General features: G+C 38.8%; 1 protein-coding gene and 2 non-coding genes across 9 annotated transcripts in view; all 3 read left to right on the forward strand.

The window, feature by feature from the left end:
- Positions 1 to 26,393, forward strand: part of SSH2 (slingshot protein phosphatase 2) — a 240,276-nt gene that overhangs the window by 169,161 nt on the left and 44,722 nt on the right. For 5 of the 7 annotated variants that reach the window (XM_014826925.3, XM_044746250.2, XM_014826926.3 and 2 more), the window contains 5 exons: positions 5,255 to 5,358; positions 10,364 to 10,428; positions 19,668 to 19,789; positions 24,849 to 24,917; positions 25,702 to 25,767. In XM_014826925.3, the coding sequence (XP_014682411.2) occupies positions 5,255 to 5,358; positions 10,364 to 10,428; positions 19,668 to 19,789; positions 24,849 to 24,917; positions 25,702 to 25,767 (426 nt within the window). The remainder of the gene's footprint in view (positions 1 to 5,254; positions 5,359 to 10,363; positions 10,429 to 19,667; positions 19,790 to 24,848; positions 24,918 to 25,701; positions 25,768 to 26,393) is intronic. The other 2 variants (XM_044746252.2, XM_070482651.1) reach the window with 1 other exon arrangement.
- Positions 14,386 to 14,465, forward strand: LOC123276506 (small nucleolar RNA U2-19). The gene has a single exon (XR_006513011.1). It is a non-coding gene; the product is annotated as a small nucleolar RNA U2-19 (small nucleolar RNA).
- LOC123276504 (small nucleolar RNA U2-30) lies at positions 14,615 to 14,684 on the forward strand. Its single transcript, XR_006513009.1, has one exon. It is a non-coding gene; the product is annotated as a small nucleolar RNA U2-30 (small nucleolar RNA).

Here is a 26,393-nt window from a genome sequence, read left to right on the forward strand (position 1 = left end):
AAATAAAAGTATTACACACACTTTCTGAAACTTGATTTCCTGTAGTAAAGGATCCATTTCATCTTGTGTATTGCATGTAAAACAGAAGAATGTCTATCCAATTGACATTCAGCAGTTAGGCCAGGTGTGTTGTTGCTTTGTTTTGCTTCCTTGGCCTTCCTCCTGGTCATGGATGATCACCCTGGCCACGTTCCTCAAAGATTATTCCAACTTCAGAACAGTTAAGTATTTTCTTCCCTTAGTTGACCTTTTCCTCTATACTTTGCCTGAGAAGAAACTGCCAGTTAACAAACTTCATGCTTTAGGAAGTGATTTTGATTGGGAGGGATTAGCACAGAGTGCTTCCCCAAATTTATTTAAAGCAGAGTAATCTTTCCTCCATTTTTGAGACTGAAATGCTACTATCTTTCCCAACAGAAGTTACGGTTCTTTACTGTCCAGCACATCTGGATTCATCTCGCAGCCAGATGTTCTTCATTCCCCTCAGTATAGTCTTTCTGTTTGTGACCTTGATAGGGGGAACAAAAAAGAAATGAGAAGAACTGAGACCTGGGTGGATTTCAGTCCTTTTCTCTCACTTCTGTACTCTACTTTTAAATTCTATTCTGTTGAAAAGCTCTGTAGAGAAGGTACTGTATTTGATCTTCCATAAAGTATATCGTAAAACTAGAACATCAGGGTAGAGAGTGATTCAGAGTGTGAACTTTCAGACCTTGATTTGAATTCTTGCTCTGAGGATTACTGACTGTATGATCTTGGGTAAATAACTTAGGATCTGAGTCTCTTACATGTAAACTGGAGATAAAAAAAAAATAGTACCTACTTCATAGAATTGCTGTGAAGATTAAATGAAATAATATAAAACGCTTAGTTCAGTGCCTAGCATACAGTAGGCATCTAGTCAAGTTAGCTATTATTAGTTCATTTCATATAGCTAACTAGAGATGACTTTCCCTTTGTTGAACGAGTGATCTATGGCAAGAGAGCAATAGATGTTCTTCAGCTATATTCTGATAAAGACTAGAGAACTTCACTGTCACTTTGTTAGAAAGATGACCCTGGAAGTATCATTTTCTTATCAAGCAGCTAATTACTCTCCATCTTTAGATCAAGCAAGAGTGTATTCTCTTTATCTTGTGTTTTCCTTAATATAGGTATTCTTAAGTCCTTTTGGGTTTGTGTTTAGCTTAGGCATCTGTAATCACATTTGGATGGTTCCATAGAATTTACTGAAGAAGTCCTGTTTCTGGGCCAGACTCTATAGAGAACTGGTCTATTCAGAAAACATGTAAAAGTTTTCACCTGCCTTTCTAAATGTTTTATTAGAGACCAACTTTATGTCGATTGAATCTTCAGGCAGCTGTTTCAGAGAGACTAATATTTATATAAAGGAATATCTTGCTATTCTAACAAGATATACTAAGCTTTTACCTTACACTGAAATGCTTGTGGTTAAATTCACATATAATTTTCTTCATATGCAAATAAAACACTAAATTTTCAACTTGAATTTGGTCTACCTAAACTCCGGTGGTTGTGAATTTTAGTTTTCCATTTCTGTGCCACCATGCTGCCATCTCATCTTTTTTTCTCCCCAAAGCCCCAGTACATAGTTGTATATCCTAGTTGTAAGTCCTTCTAGTTCTTCTGTGTGACTTGCCACCACAGCATGGCTTGATGAGCGGTGTGTAGGTCCACGCCCAGGATCTGAACCAGCAAACCCCAGGCCACCAAAGTGGAGCGTGTGCACTTAACCACTCCACCACGGGGCCAGCCCCACCCCCACCCCAAATCTCATCTTTGATAGTATTTATAGAGCTTTGACTTTTTTCCAATGATGATAAGAGATTTTTGTAATCAGTCACACTTTCATTCCTGGTCCCCTTTTGACCAACAGTATATGCCACTGTTGTGATAACTGGGTAGTCATAATCTGGGGCCACAGAATAAAGAGGATTGATTGTCCCATCCATCCAGAGGGTGTCTGCCATGACTCTCTAGGAGCCTATACTGCACCTAATAGGGCAGTCTCCTGGCCCAGCTGGATCTACTGTGCATTTTGTTCTATCAGAAAAGTCTATTGAGATTTGTGTAAATGATTCAGATAGAAAGGCATCTTTTCTCTTATACCATATGTGAGTTTGATTCCTTGTCATTCCTTTATAATCAGGAATTTTCCAGGTAGCTTTGAGTTAACCAAGGGCCTTTGTCCCCCACCCCGACTCCAACCCTCCCCTTGTGAAAGTGCTACATACATTTTAAAGAACTTAAATATGCTTTAACATATAAGCAACAAATATATCTAAGAACAGTATTACAGAACTCCCAAAACCAGGAAGTTACTTCTTAAACTAGTGTTTGTCAAAGAGAAACTACCTCTGTCTCACAAAAGGAATGACTGAAATATGCTTGGTTAAGTATGTCCACAAACATACTTGTTTCGTAGGTGTAGAGACCACTTTGTTTGCTGGGGACTAAAGTGCCCACAGCTGTAACTTTGGCTGGTGACAGGTAGAATATTTAGCCTTTATTTTAAAAATATTTTCATTTAGTAAGGCAGACACTTGCTGTGTTGGCAGAAGTGTGAATTTCATTTCCTGTCTGTGGTGTACCCAGCTCATCCTGTCGCTGAGACATTTTGTTTTAAGTTGTTCCCGTAATGTGAGTGAAACAGAGTGACCCACAGCAGAGTGACATGTGCATACCACGAATGTAACAAGAGACAAGACTTGTGCAACAGACCACAAGAGCGCAATGCTTTATTTAAAGATGAAAACAAAACAAAAAGGCAGCCCCTCCCAGCCAGCATGCAAATTTTTAAAGTGGTGTCTGGTTTCTAATGTTTGTCTTTAGGAGACATGTTCCAATCTATATGGCAAGTTACTGCAAAGGTTTATCAGCTTCATGCTACTTGACTAAAGGATAAAAATGAGTCATGGACTGACAACATTATAGAGGTGGTTTAATTTCATTTCCCAGTTAATTTATCGTCAAACATTTGTATTTTACAGTCCACTAATCTGCCATATATATTGAGGTCTGTAACCATTATTTTTTACATGTGAGATTACAGAGTTTCTAATTTCAATTTCTGTTTTACAATTCCTTCTGCAGTGATGGGACAGATACAACAGTGTGGGAAAAAACCCTAGGATGGATCCATTCATCAAGTATCTGTTGAGTACCTAATATGTGCCTGGCACTAAGTGTTGAGGATACAGTGCTGAGCAAAATAAAATCCTTGCTCTTCATGGAGCTTATATTCTGTTATAAGGAGATAACCACAATCAAGTATACAAGTAAATAAATATAATTGTAGTGTATGATAAATATCCGGAAGGAAACTAAAGGGAACAACAGGATAGAGTGTGATTGGGATGGAGGGAGAGGTGATGATACCAAAGCTGTGACTTAAATAGTGACAGACCAGGAGAGAAGTGTTCCAAGATGAAAACAAAAAGCACAAAGGCCTTGAAAAGGGGCCTGAAATATAGAAGAAGCAGAAAGAAGGCCAGTGCAACTAGATCATAGTAAACAAAAAACAAGAGATGGTACAAGATCAGAGAAGTAACTTATTATCAGATGTTACAGGACCTTGAAGTCCAAGCTAAAAACTTCAGCTTTTATTTAAAAGTACAAAGGGAAGCCATTGGAGGATTTTAAGCAGAGAAGTGATGTTTTATGATAGATATATATTTAAAATATATAGATATACATTTGAGAGATATATCTATATACTTTAAATCACTCTGGCTGCTGTTTGGTAAGTGGATAGTAGTGGTGCAGAACTGTTTGCAGACAGACCTTAGACAGCCTAAGAGGCTTTTTGCTGATATAATGTCTGGGATCAGTTTCACTTCAGGCACAAGGGGAAGAGAGTAAGATTGGCCGTGAATTAAAGCTGAAATGTATGAGAACATGGCGGTTCATTATATTATTCCCTCTACTTTTGTATTTTATATACAAAATATTTGAAATTTATAACAAAAAGCTTTTTAAAAGAAAACTTTTCAACAGCAGTCTCAGTGGAAAATGATAGTGCCATGGACCATTGTCAGAGTGGTAATGAAGATAAGTGGGCAGATTCAAGATATATTTGAAAGTAAAGCTCATAGGTCTTGCTGATGAGTTGGATATATGTTGTTGGAGAGAAACAGAGAAACCAAAAATGACTATAAAATATGTGGCCCAAACAACTTGGGTAGATGAGACCAGGGATGAGGTTTGCAGGGGACTCGAGATTAGTTCTGGCAATGTAAATTTGCAGTGCCAATTAGATTTCCAAGTGGAAATGTTGAGCAGGTAGTATAATTTACAATACCTCATCTAACCCTGAATAACATACAAGCAAACTTGGAACCCTCCATTGTGTGTTTCTAAACTTTGCCATTAGTGATTTAAGAGTTCTATCCTTTTCAAATTCTCTGAGTAACTTTGAAAGGCTTAGTCTGTCGATGTGAGATAATTTAGATATGTTTTCTGTTTTCTTTGGATATCCACTAGTAATTGTATTTTGAATAACCTCTATCCTGAGCAATAATTTTCCACCTCTGTCGAGCTGTCATTCACATGAAGGGCAAACTCCATGGGTTAAACACACTTTCTTTGCACTGCTCCTTTTCAATGCATGTAGGAATGCAAATTGGTGAAAGTAAAATTTCGACTAATACTTTAGCGTGGTGTATGTGTATTTTAAACATAAATCTTTTTTTGCAAACTTTGGATCTATTAGTAACTAAGTATTGTAACATATTTCACATCTGGTTAGAACACTATTGAAACAACATTACTGATAACCATAGATCTAATAGTAATAACTAATATTTATTAAGGATACCACTCTAAGAAGTTGTATTCTTATTGACTCCTCACATCAACCTCATTTTATTATCCCTGTTTTACTGACGAGGAAACAGGCCCCTCAAAATTCACTCAGATAAGAAGTAGCAGAGCCAGGATTCAAACCCAGGCAGTCTGGTTCCAGAGCCTTATATTTTTTGGTTTTTTGTTTCCAGAGCCTTCATTCTTAACTGCTACCATGTAATGTGTATAGAATATTATAAGTTTTGTTTCAGAAAAATTGTCAAGAGTAGACAGGACTGTTTGAGTAACTAGCCTCTTTTGATTTTATTTTTACTTCATCCCGTAAAGTTGGGACTTTGAAAGAGGAAAGAAAGAATAATCTCCAAGTGGGTCTCCATCTTACTCTTTGATTTCCATCCTTAAATAATTTCTTTTGACTTTTTCCTTGTAGCATCAGTGAGAGCTTCTTAACTGTCAAAGGTGCTGCCCTTTTTCTACCACGGGGAAATGGCTCGTCCACACCAAGAATCAGCCACAGACGCAACAAACATGCAGGTAAAGCTCCACATACACCATCCTTTCTTGGTTTCTTTGCCTTTTGTTTTCTTCTAACAGGCTGACTAGTTCATCCCCATTTCTCTAACAGTTCTCGATAGTGAAAGAAAGCATTGTGCTATGCTATAATCACTTTTCTTTCACTCATAGACCATTTTTCTGGCACTTAGCAGAATGCCTTATACATATAGTAGATGTTCAATAAATTTTTGTTGGAAAAATAATTGGATACAAAAATACTCTAATGAAATCTTATGTGATTTCTCATTTAAGGTTTGGTAGCTAAAAAATGTTCAGCTGTTCCCTCGGATCCTATGCTAATCATTTCAACTAACCAAAGATTACATTTCTTTTTTCTGTCTACTCTCTAGTGACTTTATGAAGAGAATGATATTGCATATTACTGAGAAAATAAAGTAAACTCAGTGTCACTGTTGTGATAACAGAAGTTATTATATCACATATTGAAATACCAGTTCTTAAATGCCAGCCAGCTTCTTGATTGTGTTTGCACTAAGAAGACTGGAAATTTAATTCAGAGGACTTTTACAGAAAAAAGGAGTCATCAAATAAATGTTCACCTAGGAATGAGTATAAGACTGATTTTGAAATAACCTGCTAATATTCTGCACCCATTTCCAATGTGAGAATTTTTGCTCCCACACTTCCAAGCAATACTCAGACACCAGCTGGGTGTCCTACATTCAACTCAAATCTGACACTATCTACCTAGAGAGAGCGTCAGTTGCCACAGGTACCACAGTTTAAGGGCCCGGTTGTACAAGACGGCCCCTGCCCCCACTTCAGATGCCAATCACAAGTCCAGGTTGTCTATAGATTGGAGGTTCCAACGACCCCCTTCTTGGGTTTGATTAATTTGCTAAAGCAGCTCACAGAACTCAGAGAAACATTTTACTTACTAGATTATCGGCTTATTACAAAAGTATATAACTCAGAAACAGCCAGGTGGAAGAGATTCATAGGGCAAGGTATGTGGGAAGGGGTTCCATGCTTCTATGCCTTCTTGAAGTGTGCCACTCTCCCCAAGCCTCCATGTGTTCACCAACCTGGAAGCTCCCCGAACCCAGTCCTTTTGGGTTTTTATGGAGGCTTCATTACCTAGACATAATTGATTAAATTATTGGCCATTGGTGATCAATTCAACCTTCAGCCCCTCTCCCCTCCTAGGAGGTCAGGTTGGGGTGGGACTGAAAATTCCAACTCCCTAAATCACATGGTCGGTTCCCCCTGGCAACCAGCCACCATCCAAGGTGCTTTCTAAATGTCATGTCATTAACATAACAAAAGACACCTCTTTACTGCTCTCCTCACTTAAGAAATTCCAAGGGTTTTGAGAGTGCTGTGCCAGGAACAGGATGAAGACCAAATATATATTTATTATAAATCACAGTATCACGCCCACTAACAGTTATATATGCACTTATATTTCCATACATTGGATTTCTCTGAAGTCAGGTGTACCTGTGGTGATGAGGTTAAGAAAGAATCCTAGAAAGTGTGTCTAGGGAAAGAGGTCTCTAGGTAGGGATGTCTGCAGTTTAGAAAGTTCAGCCTTATGCCTCTTTTCTAACAGCAAGCCTTATTTGTGTCATTTGGGGGAAAAATAAAAGTCAACCTGAGGACAATAATTGGATAAATCCTAATCAGTGCTATACAAAGAGTGGTTACTTGTCATAAATGTGCCACTTTGATAATGTGTTACCTCCAGGAGTGTAAGAAATTAGAATTACTAGGAAGAGAACAAAGAAGACTGCAAACCTTGAGTGTGTAGGTCAGAGGTGAAAGCCAGAATACTGAATCCCATTGAGCCAGCAGTTGAGTTTAGCTCCAATCCAGATCATCTCAGCTATTTTAGTGGCTGCCCTACTTCTTGTTTGGACCTTCATCTAGTTGCAAATGTAGCAGCTCAGAATTGCAATCCATCTCATTGGACAATATTATTCTCCTACCAAAACTCTCCAGCCATGGAAAATTCTTAAAAGAGAGAGAAAAAAACTCTTGAAAATTACCTTTGGATTACAGTTTCTAAAACCTTCCTCTTCAATGCCCAGCACCAGAGTGGGGGGGACACTTCATCCCAAAACTTGAATGCACAGAGGAAGTAGACCCGCTAAGCTTTGTGTTTCTCTTTTGTGTGGATATTTATCACTTACAGTAAAAAGAAGATAAATTATGGGTTTAAATCCAACTTGTCTGACTAAGATGTTAGGAAAATTGCTCTGTGGCATGTAAGTATGTGGTGGTCAGTGGCTTTTAAAGTTCCTGACCCTGGTTGGCCTTTTTCTTTGGTCAAACTTCAACGCTAAGCTGCCACCCCCAGGTTTCTGATTGACCTTGTTCACTTAGCTTTCCCCGTATTAAAAAGAAAAGCAGATTTAACACAAACTCAATGAGCTTGATTTGTGATCCAGACGAGAACAGATGAGGCAGTGTGAATATAAACGCAGCTCACAAAGCCAGACCTTCACATAAGCTGGAGCTGCCTTGGCTGAACTCACAGCAACTGAAAGATGATGGCAGAATTGAGAGCAAATCAAGGGCTTACTATGTCTCATTGTGCTTGCTCATGCATGTTTCTTGAAGTAGCTAGAATTTTTTATCTGGGCTTCATTTAAAATATCCGAATACATTTTTTGTAATCAAAAAGTGATACTTTGAGTGAGGAGTCTGCTAACATTTTAAATGGAAAGAGAAAAAAGTCTTTAAAATCAAACTGAAATCTGAAACTTAGCAACTAGCAGAAATATATGGAAAACTGTAGGGGAGGGATCTTAATGGTACCAGTATATTGCCTCTGTTAATCTCTGTGAAGAACAGTTTCCCGGTCAGGAAATGCCTGGTTTGCTAATGGCACTGCTAACAAACCTGAGTGTCCACACACCCAGCTAGCATAAGAAGGCTTAGTGGAGGGGTAGGGCTCCCCAACTTTTGTCTGACCTTCAAAAAGGCCAGCTGGATCTTTGGGCCATAGTATTTGGAGAGGGGACTTAGGGCCACTACTTGCCCAGAAATGGTTCTCCTCCAAGAGTTCTCCATCCTGAAAATCCCTTTCCTCAGGTTATTTGTCCTGATAGAACAGAAGGAAACTTAATTTTTAAAAAGCCTCAGCTGCTTAATTCAATTGTAACTTGTAACTCTAGTCTCTCTTCATTGTTTATACCTAACACTTTGTTTCCCCACACTGGTTCTTTTTTTTTAACAGCTTTATTGAGATATAATTCATATATCAAATAATTCACCCAATTTACCCATTTAAAGTATACATTCACTGACTTTTTAGTATATTCACAGAGTTGTGAAACCATCACCACAATCTAGTTATAGAACATTTTCATCACCCCAGAAAGAAACCCAGTACCCATTAGCTTGCACTCCCTATATCCTCCTCCCTCCCTCCCAACCCTAAACAACCACTAATCTCCTCACTGTCTCTGTGGATTTTCCTATTCTGGGTGTTCCATATAAATGGAATCATATAAACAATCTTTTGAGACAGGCTCCCTCCACTTAGCATAATGTTTTTAAGGGTCATTCATGTTATAGTATCTATCAGTACTTCATTCCTTCTTATGACCAAATAATATTCTAGTGTATGAATAGACTACATTTTATTATCCATTCATCAATTGATAGACATCTGAGTTGTTTCCAGTTTTTGGCTATTATGAATAATACTGCTATGAACATTTATATACAAGTTTTTGTATGGGCTTTTGTTTTCATTTCTCTTGGTTTTATACCTATGAGCCCATGCTGGTTCTTGTACATGAGACTTAGATTGTGTCTCTGGGTTTGAAATACAGTAGAATGGACCTGGCCAAACATAATGACTCTCCTTTCTAATTTGGAAGTTGAAAGTTTTGGCAATGATGGGAATTGGTCATAAGCCAGCAGCGAAATGGAAAAAAAGGCAAGAAATCTATTCTTGAAGACAGGAAAGGTGGGGGATGGGGAGCTGTCAGACTTGCTGACCTTTTAGACAAACCTACCTGTTTACCAACCTACTTTTTTTCTTCCTGCCTCTCTCTCTTTCTTGCACCTATCAGTGTTTCATCTCATAGTAACAGCTATGAAATTACCTGGAGGAAAATTATGTATTTAGATTCCAAGACCAATGTGAGAACAGGTTACACTGGCATCCATGATTATGTGGCCATGTCAGTCACTTTAGACTCTTAAAAGGCTGGGCCTGCATGGGTAGGAATGAAGTTTTCTTGTTCTCTGATTGTCATCATTTATGATAACACATTATCTAATTATCTCCCATTATAATGCCAAAGCCTCAGATTTCCTAGTACAGAATAGAGAATATGAGGAAATTTGTAATAGTTTAATGCAAAGAAATTTCAACTTAGTTTTAATTGAATGTATAAGAACAAGTGAGGATTCATATAATGGTTGGCCTTTTAAAGCACCTAATAATATGCTCAGTAGAATATATATCCCTTGGGATCCACTATATTTAATAAGTTTTCTCATTTTAATATCAGCCACTATGTGGAAATGATTTTAAACTGTTGACATTATTCTAGGGAGAATCTAAAAATCTTCTTGGGTTAAGTCAACTGAAGATTACAGTGACAGAAATAGGAATGGCAAGGTTCCCTCATTGCTGCCTTCACTGGGCCTGATAACACAGCCAGTGCTCCCTGTGCCCAGCAGATCTCACCATTGCTCTCATCAACATTCACCACAGTACAAAGCTGAGATTGGTTTCCAGTGCACTTTCCATAGGAGAAACACAAAGCAAATTTTAATGTAGTGTAAACTAAAAGTGAATTTATAGAGATGCAGTCTGCCATTCTGTCTCTCCATTCAAAAAGAAGTCAGTAGTCGTTATTAAGACACTCACTTAATTTCTGTATCTAATTAGAGTCCTTCAGTGAACCAGAACTTTTTTATGCACATCGTTAAGGTAGAAGGAACCCTCTCTGTTGACATTACAATGAAGAATAAGTATCCTTTGTTTCATAAATTTTACCAGGTGATCTCCAACAGCATCTACAAGCGATGTTCATATTACTCCGCCCAGAAGACAACATCAGGCTGGTAAGTTAGTGGTATCATTATAACTCTCATCCTCAGAAGACTGAGTAAGATACCGAACATTAAACATTTTTATGTCCCAACACAGTGCTGGGAACTATGTGGAATAGAAAAGAAGAATGGCATGTCCCCATCGTCAAAGAGCTTAGAATGTATTTGGGGACATGAGCTAATGTGAAGTGGTGTGAAATCACTTGATGGTGCAAGACTGTTGGTAAGCACCAGTTTTGAAGTTATTGACCATAACAGCAATTGAAGCTCAGAAAAAAGAGAGAAAACCTGAGGACTTGACTTAGTTGAGGAACGTTTTATGTAGACAGTAGAGCTTAAGCTGGGTCTTGAAAGATGATGAAATTTACATTGGCAGAAAGAAAGAAGGCAGTCATTCTAGATGAGGACATGACTGAAGCAAAAACACACGTAACCAGAAGAGAGAGAGTGAAATGGTCAAGAATTTATGCTGGTCTCAGAGTCAGGAGACCTGGGTTTAGGTTTTCACTCGTCATATGATGATGGACAAGTTACTTAGCCTGTCTGTGCCTGCTTCCTCATCTCCTGTCTCTTCTCACAGTTGAGAAGATCAAATGGACGTGAAAGCATGTTGAAGAGTCTAAAATGCTGCCTAAATATGAGGATTATTGTTACCATAGGGAAGATGAGATACAGAAAACAAGGCAGGCAAATAGGGACTCAATGCTCCAAACTAGAGGTCTCAGACTGGCAGCCCATAGGCAGGAGACATGTTTTGTTTGGACCACACAGTGTTTTCTTTTTTTTTAAATCTGAGCCAGACATTTAAAGTTGGGTGATTTCACATAAAAATCCAGACTTGGGGCATGTCTTCAAAAATCTAAAATTCTAGCAACACTGGGGCCTTATTCTCACATGGCAGAATTTGTCTAGACCTGGAGCGGGGGTGGGCATTGGTGTGGCATTGGTTCTTAATTTACCATAATCCCCACATGTCCTCTTGTCTCCTGGACACTAAATCACGTGTAACCATTTGTCATCATTCCTTCACTGTTAGTTTTCTTATAGTAGAACATCTAATAAATGTAGAAAAACAAAAATGGGATAAATATGTTTCTTTATGGAAAGTGAAAAGTATTTCTGCCCGTTCAAAGTGGCCTACTTCGCTCATTTGCCTTCCTGTCTAACCCTCTAGATTAATACCTGGAGCTGGTACCTCTACCTCTTCAGTAAGCAGTAGTGGAGCGTTACAAGTTTTGAGCCAAGGAGTTATGCAGGACAGCTGCAGTATTTAAGAAAGATTCCTCAGAAGCTAATACAAAATAGAGAGGAGGAGGCAGCCGTAAGAAACAGGGAGACCTGCTGAGTGCTGGGTAGTTACTGCAATAATCCAAGCGTGTGGTGATAAGCCCTTCTAGATTGGGGTCGGGGGGGCACGGTAACTGGGTTTCCACAGTCACATTAAGTTTCAAGAGTTGATCTCTGCTTTTTATCCGGGAAGAGAGAGAATGAATAGAATGCAAGAATGACTGTGGAAAGCTGATGATCAGGCCTCTGAACTCTGTGGTAATTACTGATTCTTCATTCAGTTAATAATTCTCTGTTTAAATTCTGTCATTTTCTCCCCCTCGAATGCCGCCTCTGTCACCTTCTCAACATGGCCACTAATTTTTGTTGAGAAATTTATTTTGAAATTTAAAGCAATTGAAATAAGAAATCCTTACATAATTGTTTTATATCCTAATCCAAAAGTAACATTATACCCTTATGTAAACCTTGTCTAAATATTTTGATATACTTCTATCTTAAACACTTCTTTCTAAGTGAATAAAGTGGGATATAGTTCTTACAGCATTAATATTCTAAAGCAGTGATACTCAAACCTTAAAGTGATCAGAATCACCTGCAGAGCTCTGTTAACCTGCCGTTTGCTGGACTCCACCCACAGAGTTTGATTTGGGCTTAGGGAGGTAGTGATAATTTGCATTTTTAGCAAGTTTCCGAGTGATGCTGATACTGCTGGTCCAGGAGTCACGCTTTGAGAACAACTCTTAAAACCTGTAATAACAGTCACTTGCACGTACTAGATGTCCAATAGATATTTGTTGATAGTTTCCAAAAATTGTGTGATTTGGTAGAGCTAAAGCTGAGGTCTATCATCACTCACTTTACCTTTTTCTCATTGAGAACCTTCTGGAGTTTGGATTGCACTTCTAATGTTAAAATAATTTTAATCACAGGAGACTTGGGAGAGCATTAAGGAAGGAGTTAGGAAGGCAGAGTTGGCAATTAAATTTTTTCTTTCCCGGCTAAAATATGCAGCTTCAGCTGCTTTACATTTATAAAATATGAATTCAGAAAATGCAACTGACCCCTCTGAATTAATTCAGAATTCAAATGACAGCCATTTTACAGTTGTTTTGAATTGTTACACACACATAGTCATTATGTTTCAGATTATTGAGTGAGTCATCTTCAAGAAAATGAGTGAATACATTGTGTGACTTTGGACAAATTAGCACTTTTCTAACTGAAAGGAGTATTTGTAGACTCAAGCAAAGCCTTTTGTTTTGAGTTAAATTTGGAATGCTAAAACTCTCATCCTGGGGCTTGCACATAAGGTTAAAAGTTTGATAGTCAGCTGAAAGTCCTGCCTTTATTTTTTTCTAGTAACTCAACAACAAATAAAGGCACCAAATCCCACATTTTGCTTTAGCGTTGAAGACAGGAGCAAACCAATTTTTCCTCCAGGGAAGCTCTACTTTCCAAATACAGTCTCAAGCATTAGCTTTAGTACTTAGGAAAACCATAGCTGATATAAAATGAAGACAGTGATTTTATAGTACTCTTGCACATTGTCAAAGACCCATTTAATAAAAAATAGTCTGAGAAATTAAGAACTTTCCTGACATTTGAAGTAACTTCACCTGATGACCTTAACTAGAACTGAGGAGCTGATAAGGTACAAAGAGGTGTTTTTGAGTACTTTGCAGGAAAGTTTAAGAAAATAAGGAGTTTTCTGTTTTTGTTTTTTATAGTTCATTGATTTTTTTTTCCAAAAAAGAAAATGGGTTTATTTTTTCTAAATATAAATGTTTTTTTTTTTTAAATCAGACAATACATAAAGAGAAAAGTAAAAATCACTTTGTATCCTAAACTCTGAGAAAACCATTCTTAGCAATTTGGATAAGAGCCCTTCCAGTCTTTTGTGTATGTGTATGTATGTGTAAGAGTATGTGTCAGGGGCCGGCCCTGTGGCCGAGTGGTTAAGTTTGCTGGCTCCACTTCAGTGGCCCAGCGTTCACTAGTTCAGATCCTGGGCACAGACCTGAGCACTACTGATCAAGCCATGCTGTGGCAGCATCCCACATAGAAGAACTAGAATGACTTACATCTAGGATATACAACTATGTACTGGGGCTTTGTGTCAGATTCTCTGAGATTGACTTTTATTGAAGTAGATCAATAATCAAAATGGCCAAATCTTGAAATATAATGATGTACACCTGAAATTTATACAATGTTATAAATCAGTGTTATCTCAATAAAAATTAAAAATTTTTAAAATATATACTTTCTTATAGAAAAGTAAAATAAAATAATCAGTTGTAGGGGTGGCCTGGTGGCGTAGTGGTTAAGTTTGCACACTCTGCTTCAGCAGCCTGGGGCTCACAGATTCAGATCCTGGTCGTGGACCTAGCCCCACACGTCAAGCCATGCTGTGGCAGCATCCCACATAAAATAGAGGAAGATTGGCACAGATGTTAGCTCAGTGACAGTGTCCCTCAAGCAAAAAGAAGAAGATTGGCAACAGGTGTTAGCTGGGAGCTAATCTTCCTCACAAAGAAAAATAATCAGTTATACTAAATTTGTCAATGTGGCTTAAATTGTTTAAGAAAATTTTATTATTAATATGTATCCATCTATGTCTAACACTTGTTTAAAGTTTATTAAATACGTGTATAATAAATTGAGCATTTAATTTAAAAAAAATGAAAAAGAAAATAGCCAAATCTAAGTATTAGACGACCTTCCAGTCTACCTGATGTATGATCTCTGTAGTTCTGAAAAACAAAAGTATAAAGTGATTTAAAGCAATGAGGGCTGGTGGGGATGGGTGTATGCATCTGTTTATAAAGGTGACACTGGTAACTGAGGACTTGCTGATGGATGAATGAGATTGGGGGGGATGTGTGTATATGAAAGCCTAATCAGTTCAGAGCAATGATGGAAAGATTTTACTACTGACCTTTATATCTATGAAGGTTTCTACACTTAATCTAAGCTCAGAATTGAAAGGAAAAAACAGTATGTCAGAAATAGCACTTTTTTTTTCAAAAACGAGAGAAAAATATAAATGCTGTTTTATAATCTCCTTTTTCACACTTTATCATGGATAGTCTTTCCATGTCAGTAAATAAATCTGTTTTTAATGGCTACACAGAATATAGTTCATAGATTTTTTTAACTTAAGACTTTCATAGATAGATTTTAAAAAAATAAAATCCAGAGACTCTCTCAAGCTCCCTTTTTTGTTTGTTTGTTTGTTTTGGTGAGGAAGATTAGCCCTGAGCTAACATCTGTGCCAGTCTTCCTCACTGTGTATGTGGGATGCCTCCACAGCATGGCTGATGAGTAGAGTATGTCCATACCCGGGATCCGAACCCTCAAACCCGGGCCATCGAAGCAGAGTGTGCAAAACTTTAACCATTTGACCATGGGACTGGGCCCTGAAGCTCTGTTTCTTTTGAAGACAGTGTTCTTTAGTTTATTAGTGTCACATCTGAAGTCTATTTTGATTTTAAATATTGACTGTGCTTTGTTCTCTTGGCTAGAATTTAATATTTACATACTTTTGAAACGTTTCTTTCTGATGGATTAGGTGAGCTACCTGTCTAGACGTTGGGGCTTTATAATGTGGCTTTCCTGAGAATAAACATTGCATGCAGGGGCGTAATGTAAGACTCTTGGTGAAAAAAAAATTAGAGGCAAAGGTATGGTGTAAGTTTAAGGAGGAGTACCTCCTGATGTTGGATGATGCTGAGGAGAGAAGTTACTCTATCAGGTGGTGTTTGTGAACTGCTTGTGATCAGATTAAGCGTTTAAATTAGTTACTGAGGGAAGTTTTAACATCATTCTTTGATAGATGAGCTTTGAAAACAGGTTGGGTTTTTCTTTCTCAGAAATACAGCAAAGGAAGGAGCTGGCTTCTCGGGCCTGCCTCAGCCTTAGGATTGCTGGACCCAGTTCACCTGAAACCTGTCATAGGATTCCAAATGTGGGCAGTAAATGGACTTTCTTGGAATCATTTTCTCAGTTGCAATTGCTGCCAAGTTTTAAGATCCAAAATATTGTTTAGTTTGGACAATCAGAATAAACTTCAATAGTATCTTTTTCACTGAGAACTTGAGTTAGTCAGTCAGATGCATCTGAATCGTTGTCTTATTCCAGTCATCCAGTCCATGTAAGTTCTGGAGACTGAGGAAACATTGGAATTGCTGCCAATTCTAATATTAAGGTATTATGTACAAACTGCCATTTTAAATTAGATTTCTCTGATTGGCTGGAAGAATTAAATTAGATTATTAGATTTTTTTAACCTTCCCCTCGACAGAGGAATATGCAGTAAACCTCAAACCAGCATGGATATTAGGTTTTTCCTTATGCTCTGGCTCTTAAAATTTTGTTTAATTCCTTAACCTAGAATCTTGAAGCTTAAAAGGAATTTTGAAACCTCAGGTCCATTCCCTGGCATTGCAGAATTTTTTCCTATAAAAAATTTCATCTCATCCTTTTAATTAAGATATAGGTGTTGAATTAATGTCATGGCTGCTAACCCCCTGATTAAAGCTCTACTTCCCTTTAGTAAGAATTTAGTAACTACTGTAAGTACTGTCTAGAAGTCCACAATCAAATCCCAAGATCTCTAAATGCTATTCTTCCATCTAAGAAGCTTAAAGTGACTGAATGTGTGAAGTGCCTGTTACTGAAGCCTAAGTTGGTGTGAGAGGACTGGGGCCTCTCCCACTGGGTTTGGGATCTTCTGTTGTGATTAGATTGACCAAGGGAGGGCCAAACCTTTGAAATGCTCTTGATTTCATAAATAAATAAACAAACGCCTTGCTTTTTAAAGAGACAACTCATGTTTGCACTGACTATCACAAAGAAACTCTTGCTGCCCACCTGCTAACTTGGCCTGATAACTTGTATGATAGGTATTATTTATAGAGGTTATTTTTTTTCCTTTTATCAGCTTCACTTAGCCAATCAGTTGCCACTGGCTGGTGTAGAAGCTGTGGATAAATTATCAGAAGCACAGTTCAGTTGTTCCTGTGCCATTTGTTTTTGAGCCTTGCCAGAAATTCTCAGAGCCTTGACAGTGGATAAAAGAGCTTGTAACGTATGCAGGAAACTGAACAGTTAGCTCAGAGCTTGCCAAGGCAAGCCAAAGTTTAGATGTGTAATAATATCTGAGATCTCGTTTATAAGAAATTCTAGTTTACCTGCACCAGGTTTCTGGTTAAATATTTTGTGGAGTGTTTCTAGAAGCAGAGTCAGTGCTGCCTCCCAGTCATGCTCATGTGCATTTACTACTGTCCATAGCTCTAGGTATGTAATGCTCACTTGGTCGTGCCCCACTAGGGCTAACCCTTCATCCATTAAATATTAGTTCCTTTAAGCTTCCTACAGGAGGATTTGGTATGAAATGCTCTTTTACTTAGGGAACGTGGAGTCAGCAATACAGCTCTCTACATTGTGTGCTTGGAATCAGAATGGTGGGCATTATGTTTTTGTTGTATCAGCTCTTATTAGAAACAAGCTTTAATGTGACCACTTCCTCTGTTCATGCTTCCCCAGCTTTTCGTAGGAGTATCAGAATGGAGACAAAAAGATAGCCATGGGACTCTCACCTCTGCCTTGCTAAATGGGTCATTTGAGCTGTGTAACTCTGTCTCTTTTTCCTTTGCCTGGCTGCTTTGGAATAGTGACAGAGTTAAGGGGAAGGAAACTCCAAGAAGAGGAGCACTTGAAAGAATTCCAAATAGAAATTTCTGACAAATTCCTTGAGCCAGAACTGTTTCTCTTCTGAGATAAGGAACAGGGGTCATTTTTTACAGAGGAAATTGCCTGCCTGCAGTGCACATTTTCCTGGCTTTTCATTAGCAGATAAAAAGAAGGCTAGACTAGACTTGACACTCTCTGAGGGCAGGGACCATGTCTGTCTTCGTTGAATCCTCAGCACTTGAGCTCTGATTGTTTACACAGTAGATGTATAGTAAATATTTGACTGAATGTTGACTGGAAGCCATTTTATTTTATTTTGCAAGTTTCTGAAGTATCTATTTGAGCTTCTTATAAAGAAAATTCCCAAACATATAAAGTAGAAAATATGTCTTCATGAACCCATTACCCAGTTTTAATAACCATCAACATTTCACCAGATTTCTTTCATCTTTCCCCCCTTTCAGATTTCCCCCCTTTTTTCTTTCTTTGTTGGAACATTTTTTTTTTCCTTTTTCTCCCCAAAGCCCCCCGAGACATAATTGTATACTTTTAGTTGTGGGTCCTTCTGGCTGTGGCATGTGGGGCACCACCTCAGCATGGCCTGATGAGCAGTGCTATGTCTGCGCCCAGGATCCGAACTGGTGAAACCCTGGGCTGCCAAAGCGGAGCGTGCGAACTTAGCCACTCGGCCACGGGGCAGCCCCTGGAACATTTTCTTTAAACGACTTTATTGAGGTATAAGTGACTTACAAAAAGTTACACATATTTAATATATACAATTTGATGAGTTTGGAGATAAGTATATACTCATGAAATCATCACAATCTATGCCATACACACATCCATCACCTCCAGAAGTTTCCTCCAACTTTCTCTATTTATTATTATCATCATCATAAGAACACTTAAAATAAGAGCTGCCCTCTCCGCAAATTTTTTTAATAGACTTAATTTTTTTAGAGCAGTTTTAGATTCGCAGCAAAATTGAACAGAAGATGCAGACATTTCCCATATACCCTCCATCCCTACTCATGCATAACCTCCCCCATTATCGCCATCCTCCACCAGAGTTGTACTTTTCTTACAATTGATGGACCTACGTCGACACATCATTATTCTTCAAAGTCCATAGTTTACATTAGGGTTCACTTTTTTTTTTTTTTTTTTTTAAAGATTGGCACCTAGGCTAACAACTGTTGCCAATCTTCTTCTTTTTTTTTTTTTTAAGGATTAGCACCTGGGCTAACAACTGTTGCCAATCTTTTTTTTTTTTTTCCTGCTTTATCTTCCCAACCTCCCCCCGCCCTGTACATAGTTGTATATCTTAGTTGCAGGTCCTTCTGGTTGTGGGATGTGGGACGCTGCCTCAACGTGGCCTGACGAGTGGTGCCATGTCCACACCCAGGATCCGAACCCTGGGCCGCCACAGCGGAGCTCACGAACTTAACCGCTGGGCCACGGAGCCAGCCCCAGCTTCTTTCTTTTTAATGCTGAATAATATTCCACTGTCTGGCTGTGCCACAGTTTATCCATTTACCTACTGAAGGACATCTTGGTTGCTTCCCATTGTTGGAACATTTCTAAGTAAAACTTGGACACCATGTCATTTCATTCCTTTAAGAAAAAGGCATAACCACAATGCCATTATCACACTAACAGTAAATCTTTAAGACCCTGTCCATGTTCAGATTTTCTGAAGGCCCTTTTAAAATATCATAAATAAGCAATAAATAAAAAGTTTTTGACAAAAAATAATATAAGCTTCTGAAAAAGCAATTTGTTTCAGTATCATTGAAACTAAAGAAGAAAATCTTGTAGGGTGTAATCTGTAACAATTAGTTTGCTTCATGTTATAGTTGTTGGGGGACTTGCACCTGTGAGTCCGCTGCTCGTGTTCGTACCTCACACCTCACATTTCCCCTCTTCAATCTTTAGAACATGCCCTAGCAATTGATATTATTATAAATTATGCTAGTAGGAAACATTCCTTGAGCATTTACTATATGCCACGCGTTGTACTTTACATGCATTATTTCTTATGATTCCTACAGCCTGATGGGATAGGTATTATTTCTCCCTCCAATTAATTTAGTGACTTACTGAAGGTTTCATAGTTAATACATGAGCTGGGATTTGAATTTAGTTCTCCTAACTGCTGGCTCTGCCGTCTCCCTGCCTATGCTTTAAGATACTGACTTAAAAAGTGTTGAATGATCTGAAATTGACCTTCACATTTCTTAGTTTCTCTGTTGTCTGTTAACCTCCAGGCTGTAAGACTAGAAAGTACGTACCAGAATCGAACACGCTATATGGTAGTGGTTTCAACTAATGGTAGACAAGACACTGAAGAAAGCATCGTCCTAGGAATGGATTTCTCCTCTAATGACAGGTATGTACCACAAAAAGGAGGGTGAGGAAACTCCTTTTTAACTAACCTATTCCAGTTGCCTTTTGAGTTATCACAAAAACATCTTATGCAGTTCTACTCTTAAAATTCAATGCATAAAACTAGAGAAAACAAAAGTATCTTAGTCACACAGTCTTGAGAGATGAAAATGATGAGTGAATGTCTTTGGTTATGTGTTCTAATTTACCACTATTCCTTACCTTCTTCTCATCTTTAGGTGGTAATGATATAAAGCAAATGGTTTAAACTCATATCTTCAGGGAAAAAAGCTGCCTTTTCTTTGCAGTCCACTTTATTTTAAGCGGTAATGATTCACTTTGGTGATTCGAGGGCACGTACCCTGTGATAGTGCACCAATGGCTCCTGGGTTCAAAAAGAGCCCACTTTAACTTCAAGCTCTTATATTTATTCATGGCCTTGCTTTTACCAAATGTTATACTTCCTTTTTTCTTCTTCTGATTTAAAAATGGGGAGAAAATGATTCTTTCAACTCAAAACAGAACCTTTGATAATCATGCATGTTTGGCTTTAGTGGCACTTTACATCCTGTGATTAAAGATACCATATATCACACTAGACCTGGCTTTTTTGTGTCCCTAAGGTTCGTTGCTTTCGTTTTTTATTTTGCCACCTTTTCTGGAGAAACCTTGAGAAGACTGTGGAATGTGGCTGCTAAGCAGATCTTTGCACTCTAGATAATAAGCCTCAGGAAATCCTGCCAGATGTCTCAAGCGTCGACTTCCTGGTTCAGGACTAGAATGGAACTGTGGAGTAGCTAGGGGTGTGCCTCAGGCCTGGAAGAATTTAGCCACAAAGAGAAGAGGAGACTGGGAGTTATTCTGCTTGTCCTGATTTTGAGAGGAAGAGAATCACGTTGTCACTAGAGAGTTTCCCAAACTAGTGTTTGCCTGAGATTGGACATAGCAGTCAAGCTGAAAATGATTTGTGGGTTTACAAGGATCACAAGGCCAGAGTTGTTACCTTGTATACCATTTACAGCCTTTAATTGTATGCTCTGAAACTACACAGGCTTGTAAACCACATTTAGGAAGCTTTTTGTCCTGCATGGTTTTAACCTCTGGTGTTAGCTTAGCAACAGACCTTTCAGTAAACATTTATCCTGTAAGAGCTCCTACCTTGCCTACGTACATTAGTATTTTAAATGATCTCCAATTTGGAATTTTATCTGGCTCTGTACTGACCAGTACGGTAGCCACTAACCACATTATGACTGTTTAAATAAATTAAAATTAAATAAAATTAAAATTCCATTTCCTCAGTCACAACTAGCCACGTTTCAAGTACTTTAGCTGTATGTGGCTGGTGCCTACCATACTGAACAGCACATGTGTAGAGCATTTACGGCATTGCAGAAAGTTCAGTTGGACAGCACTGTTCTGGATCTTATATCCTTTCTTTGGTTCTCCCTACTCCTCCCTTGGAAACCCCGTAAAACAGGAACTGGGGCTGCATGGAAACTTCTCATGAGAGAGAAGGCAACAACTTCAGATTCTCCTGACCCAGAGTGTGAAAAACCAGATGTCTAATCTTATCTCCTTTACTTTGTCCTAAACGTTCCCAGAAAGGTTAACATGAGTGCCCAGTAATTAATCCTCGATGAACTGTATCTATGTTCAGTAATAGTCCTGCTGGAATCGTCTGACCAACAAAAGGAAATTTTAGTTTATGGAAGACAAAATATGATATGAAAAGCTATAAAACTAGTTTTCATTCTTTTTGGTAAACTTGATATTAAGATCCCATACATCCTTTGTTTGACTGAGCAACCTGGACAGTAAGGAAATGCTGCCCACTGTAGAATACTGGTGTTCAAGTAATCTAGTATCATTTCTATCTCAATTGCTGTTGAAGAAATTTGTATCATTTTATATCTGAGAATATAAAAAGTTAATGTTTCAAAACGTGTTAAACCCAGATTGTTCATGACATACTCTTCCCAAGTAGTTCTCACGGTATGTTATAGCCAATTCATTTAGCCTATTTACAAATTCTTTGAGTATTGTGTTATATTTTAAGTAATAAAATTCTTAATATACAGTATAACCTTGGTTTCCAAATTGCATTGGAAATATTTCAAGTTATAAAATAATAGAGCTTTATGATGATGTTTTATAAGTTTTGTACTCCCAGCATCTTGAAATGTCTGGCAAATATAGGCACTCAGTAAATATTTGTTGAATGAGATGAGTATCTATTAAAATAAGTACCTATAGGGGCCAGCCCAGTGGCGGAGCTGTTAAATTCACATGCTCCACTTCAGTGGCCCAGGGTTTGCCTGTTCGCATCCCAGGTGCAGACCTATGCACTGCTTGTCAAGCCATGCTGTGACAGCCATCCCACATATGAAAAAGGAGAGGAAGATGGGCACGGATGTTAGCTCAGGGCCAATCTTCCTCAGCAAAAAAAAAGGAGGATTGGTGTTGGATGTTAGCTCAGGGCTAATCTTCCTCCAAAAAAAAAAGTACCTATACTTTAATGGACAAAAATCTCATGAGACTCAAGGTAAACCTGATTAAAATACTGGCTGTGTCTAATTCAGGCCTCTTTCCTGTTGTGTGAAAAAGCTACTTCTTAATATAAAAAAAGATTCTGACCTGAATACAAGCTGAAATACAAGCTGAGTACAAGCTGAAAAAGCAATGTTTGGGTCCTACATATCGTTGTCAGTTGTCCAAAGTTTGGCTGGTGTCCGGTCACAAGCTGGTAGATCATACTTTCTTGGACCTTTTGTATCTTCTTCTGTAGTTACTTAATTTCTAGATTTGTCACTTATGTTATCAACCTTTCATATTTATAACCAAATTATACTTGTTGCTGGTGAACCTGGCCAAGCACTCTCTAAAAAGAAAAAAAACTGCTCGAAAAATAACCCCATTATTATTTGAAAATGGGAAGCCATTTTCAAGTTTTCCTTGTACTCACCTCATCTACTCAACAGAAATAGTGGTGGAGCTATCTTGCTCCCTCCCAGGCCCTGGCATGAACTGTGCATCTGGAGTTGAGGCCCAGGGTCCCAATGTCCATAAGCTGTTCCACTCTTGACTTGAATCTCCTGAACTCTGGAATCACTAGTGGAGTATTGAGTAGCACAGGCCAGCACATGCAGTGTGAAGTATCAGACACAGCCCAACGAGGGAATGGCCTTCGTTAGCCCTGCAGTGACTCCAACAGTGAAAGCTTGGTGTTCCTCATGTTGTTTTTAATGCATTTTTGTAATATCCTCCCCGCCAAAATCACTTTCAGTCATATTAGAGTGCCCACTGCAGATTCATATTCAACATTTGTTTTACATGACAATACATTCATATATATAGTTTCACTTTAAATATTTTAAATTTTTATGATCACCCTATAAGGGTAAGTAGTGTTATTATGTTTTAGGCACTGTTGTACACATTTTTGGATGTGTTAACTAATTTAATCTTCAAAACAGCCCAATAAAGAAAGTTGGAGTTTTTGGTTTTTGGTTTTTTTGGCTGAGGAAGATCCACCCTGAGCTAACATCTGTTGCCAGTCTTCCTCTTTTTGCTTGAGGAAGATTCGCCTTGAGCTAACGCCAGGCCGTTCTTCGTCTATTTTGTATCAGGGTTGCCGCCACAGCATGGTACACACCCAGGATCCGAACCTGCAAATCCAGGCCACTGAAGTGGAACACACCAAACCCAACCACTAGGCCTCAGGGCTGGCCCCAAAGAATGTATTTTTATCCCACTTTTGCAGGTGAGGAAACCGGAGCACAAAGCAATTACATAAGTTGCCCAAAATTGTACAGTTAGTGCCAGAACCCAGGTTCCAAAGCCCATGTGACTCCAGAGCCGCAGCTCTTAACTGTATACTTCGCTGCTCACCTCCCACCTCCAGGGTTCTTTCTGCTATGCCATGCTGCTTTTCCCAATATATTGGCAGGGAGAGGGTGTAGGAGCCTTTGGAAGACTGGATGTAGGGGAAAAATTGTTTATGGCAGCCCTGAGGAGAGAAAGCGGCAAAGGTCTGGGTAGGTTACAGTTGTCCAGATAAGTGGTGTGATAGAGACACAATTGCGAGTCCATGGCTTCCTATCCCAACCTGTTGCATTAACTTAGAGCTAATTTCCTCCCTGGGACAGTGTGTGATTTAAATAGTATTTTAATATGCCATACTGGGGCTACCCTTTGATTGGTTGTTGACAGTCCTGTTCATGCTGTATCTCAGCAGTGCTAGTTCAGTGCATAGTTATTAAGTACTGTTTGATTTATTTCAGTTGTGTTGTGTCTATTTTGTCTCTCTAACTTGATCACAAGCCATTAACAATTACTTTTTTACCTATTGTAATTTCCTTTCCCTTTTAGACTAGTGAGTGTGTTGTGGTGTTCAATAAATCTCTGTAAACCTCAGAATTAGAATTCAGCAAATCACATATTCAGAGGTCTTCCACAACCAGCAATTATTCTTGGAATTAGAAGTAATTCTTGGAGTTGAGTTGGGTGCTGTGACCTTGGGCTGAGACCTGCCAGCCACAAATCAGCAGCTTGGACAGTGGCCGTTGGCAATCCAGGGAATTCAGTCAATAACTTTTCTTTGTTAAATGTATGAGGACCTAACTAACCACCTGATGAGAACAGCTCCTGAGCACATACATTGGATTAATAATATTATGACAGGGCCGGCCCAGAGGCACAGCGGTTAAGTGCGCACGTTCCACTTGCCCGGGGTTCGCCGGTTTGGAGCCCGGGTGCAGACATGGCACCACTTGGCAAGCCATGCTGTGGCAGGCATCCCACATATAAAGTAGAGGAAGATGGGCACAGATGTGAGCTCAGGGCCAGTCTTCCTCAGCAAAAAGAGGAGGATTGGCGGCAGCTGTTAGCTCAGGGCTAATCTTCCTCAAAAATAATAATAATAATGTGACAGAAATTTCCCCTCTCTAACACTTACGGCAAAACTTAGAGCTTAGGCCTTATCCTTTGTGTTGAAAGAGTTAACAAAGAACTACTTCCTAGAGTAACAGGGAGTAACTGACGAACTGTTTCTTGTCTTGCAGTAGCACTTGTACCATGGGCTTAGTCCTGCCTCTCTGGAGTGACACCCTAATTCATTTGGATGGTGATGGGTAAGAGCTTTCCCTTTTTACTCTCCTAGAGAAGGCCAAGGGGTGGGGTTCCATCTTAGTGCCGATTCATTCAGCTGAATGAAGGCCCAGTGTGCCCAACTGAACTGTCATGTCAGCAGCTCAATGAGTCCTTTTAAACTCCTGTTTTGTAAAGTGGAATGAAAATACAACTTGCCAGAGCCTCTCACTTTTGTTCTTCTAGGCTGACTATGGTAAGAATCCAAACAAAGAAGAGCTAGTTTGTTGGCTCACTCTTTAATCTGAGCATGTGGGACTGTTGCAATGCTCTCCCAGAGGATGATATGTTCTGTTTCAAATAACCTCTTGCTGCCTCTGCCAGCTGTCAGCCTACAGTATAACCCCTTTCCCGTGCCAGTTCCTTCCAGTGACCCTCCACCCCCACCTCCTGGTGTTTTTAGAATGTGTCCCCAAGAGACTAAGATGTTTCCTCCAGTTTATAAAACCAGGGTCAGGTTTACTAAGAACCCATAAGACTTCCAAATAGAAATATACAGCAGAACAGTTTGTCCCTAGCTACAGCTGGGAAACTACATAATTCCTTGACTCCAATGTGAGAATCTATTCATTTTGCTTGGTAGATAAAATCAGACAATTTGTTGAAGCTTTTTAGTCAAGTCCTATACTCTAGTTAACTTCTATATAAAGTGCCTGATGGTTCCCTCTACAGAGCCAACAGTTGCTAGCCTGGGAAATGACCTTGAAAACTCATAACTGAAATAACCTCTCATTTGTGGATTTTTGTCTCAATCTCTTTTTTCTTTAGAGGGTTCAGTGTATCAACAGATAACAGAGTCCACATATTCAAACCTGTATCTGTGCAGGCAATGTGGTAAGAGGACTTTTAATATCTCTATGAAATTTTTTTTAATGCTATGCGAGCAATATTTTATAAAAAGTAGTATTTGAAATGGTACAGTTCTCTTTGAAAATGCTGTACGATCTGTTTATGTGTATAGGATTTTGTGTGATCTGTTTGTTTGGCCATCATAGTTAAAGATGACCTAGAAGTTCAATTTTCAAATTATTACAATGGAAGACCCTTGAGCATTGATGAACAAGTGAAATTCAGAGGTGTTCTCAGACTCTGGAAGATACCTGATGGATCAGATTGCCAGCTGGAATTGAGTTTTATAGGAAGACTTTGACCAAGTTAGTCAGTAGCAGTCTAGAGCCAAGTCTAGAACATCACAATGCCACCAAGCGTTACTTTCAATTTCTTAAGGTAATCGGGGTTAGCATTGCTAGAGTTACAGTAATAGGTAGTTCCCATTTAAATTGCTGGCGACTATGTGCATAATGCAAATAAAGCCCAGAAAAAACATTGTAGTTGTTAATAACTGTCAGCTGGTATACTGACACTTTTGGGTTGCTTACCATGTGTGTCAGGCATAGTGCCTAGTGCTTTACGTGGGTTACATCTCATTGTGACACCAACTCCCCAAAATAGTATTATTA

The sequence above is a fragment of the Equus asinus genome, chromosome 13 (genome assembly GCF_041296235.1).
Source record: "Equus asinus isolate D_3611 breed Donkey chromosome 13, EquAss-T2T_v2, whole genome shotgun sequence".
Taxonomy (NCBI): Eukaryota; Metazoa; Chordata; class Mammalia; order Perissodactyla; family Equidae; genus Equus; species Equus asinus.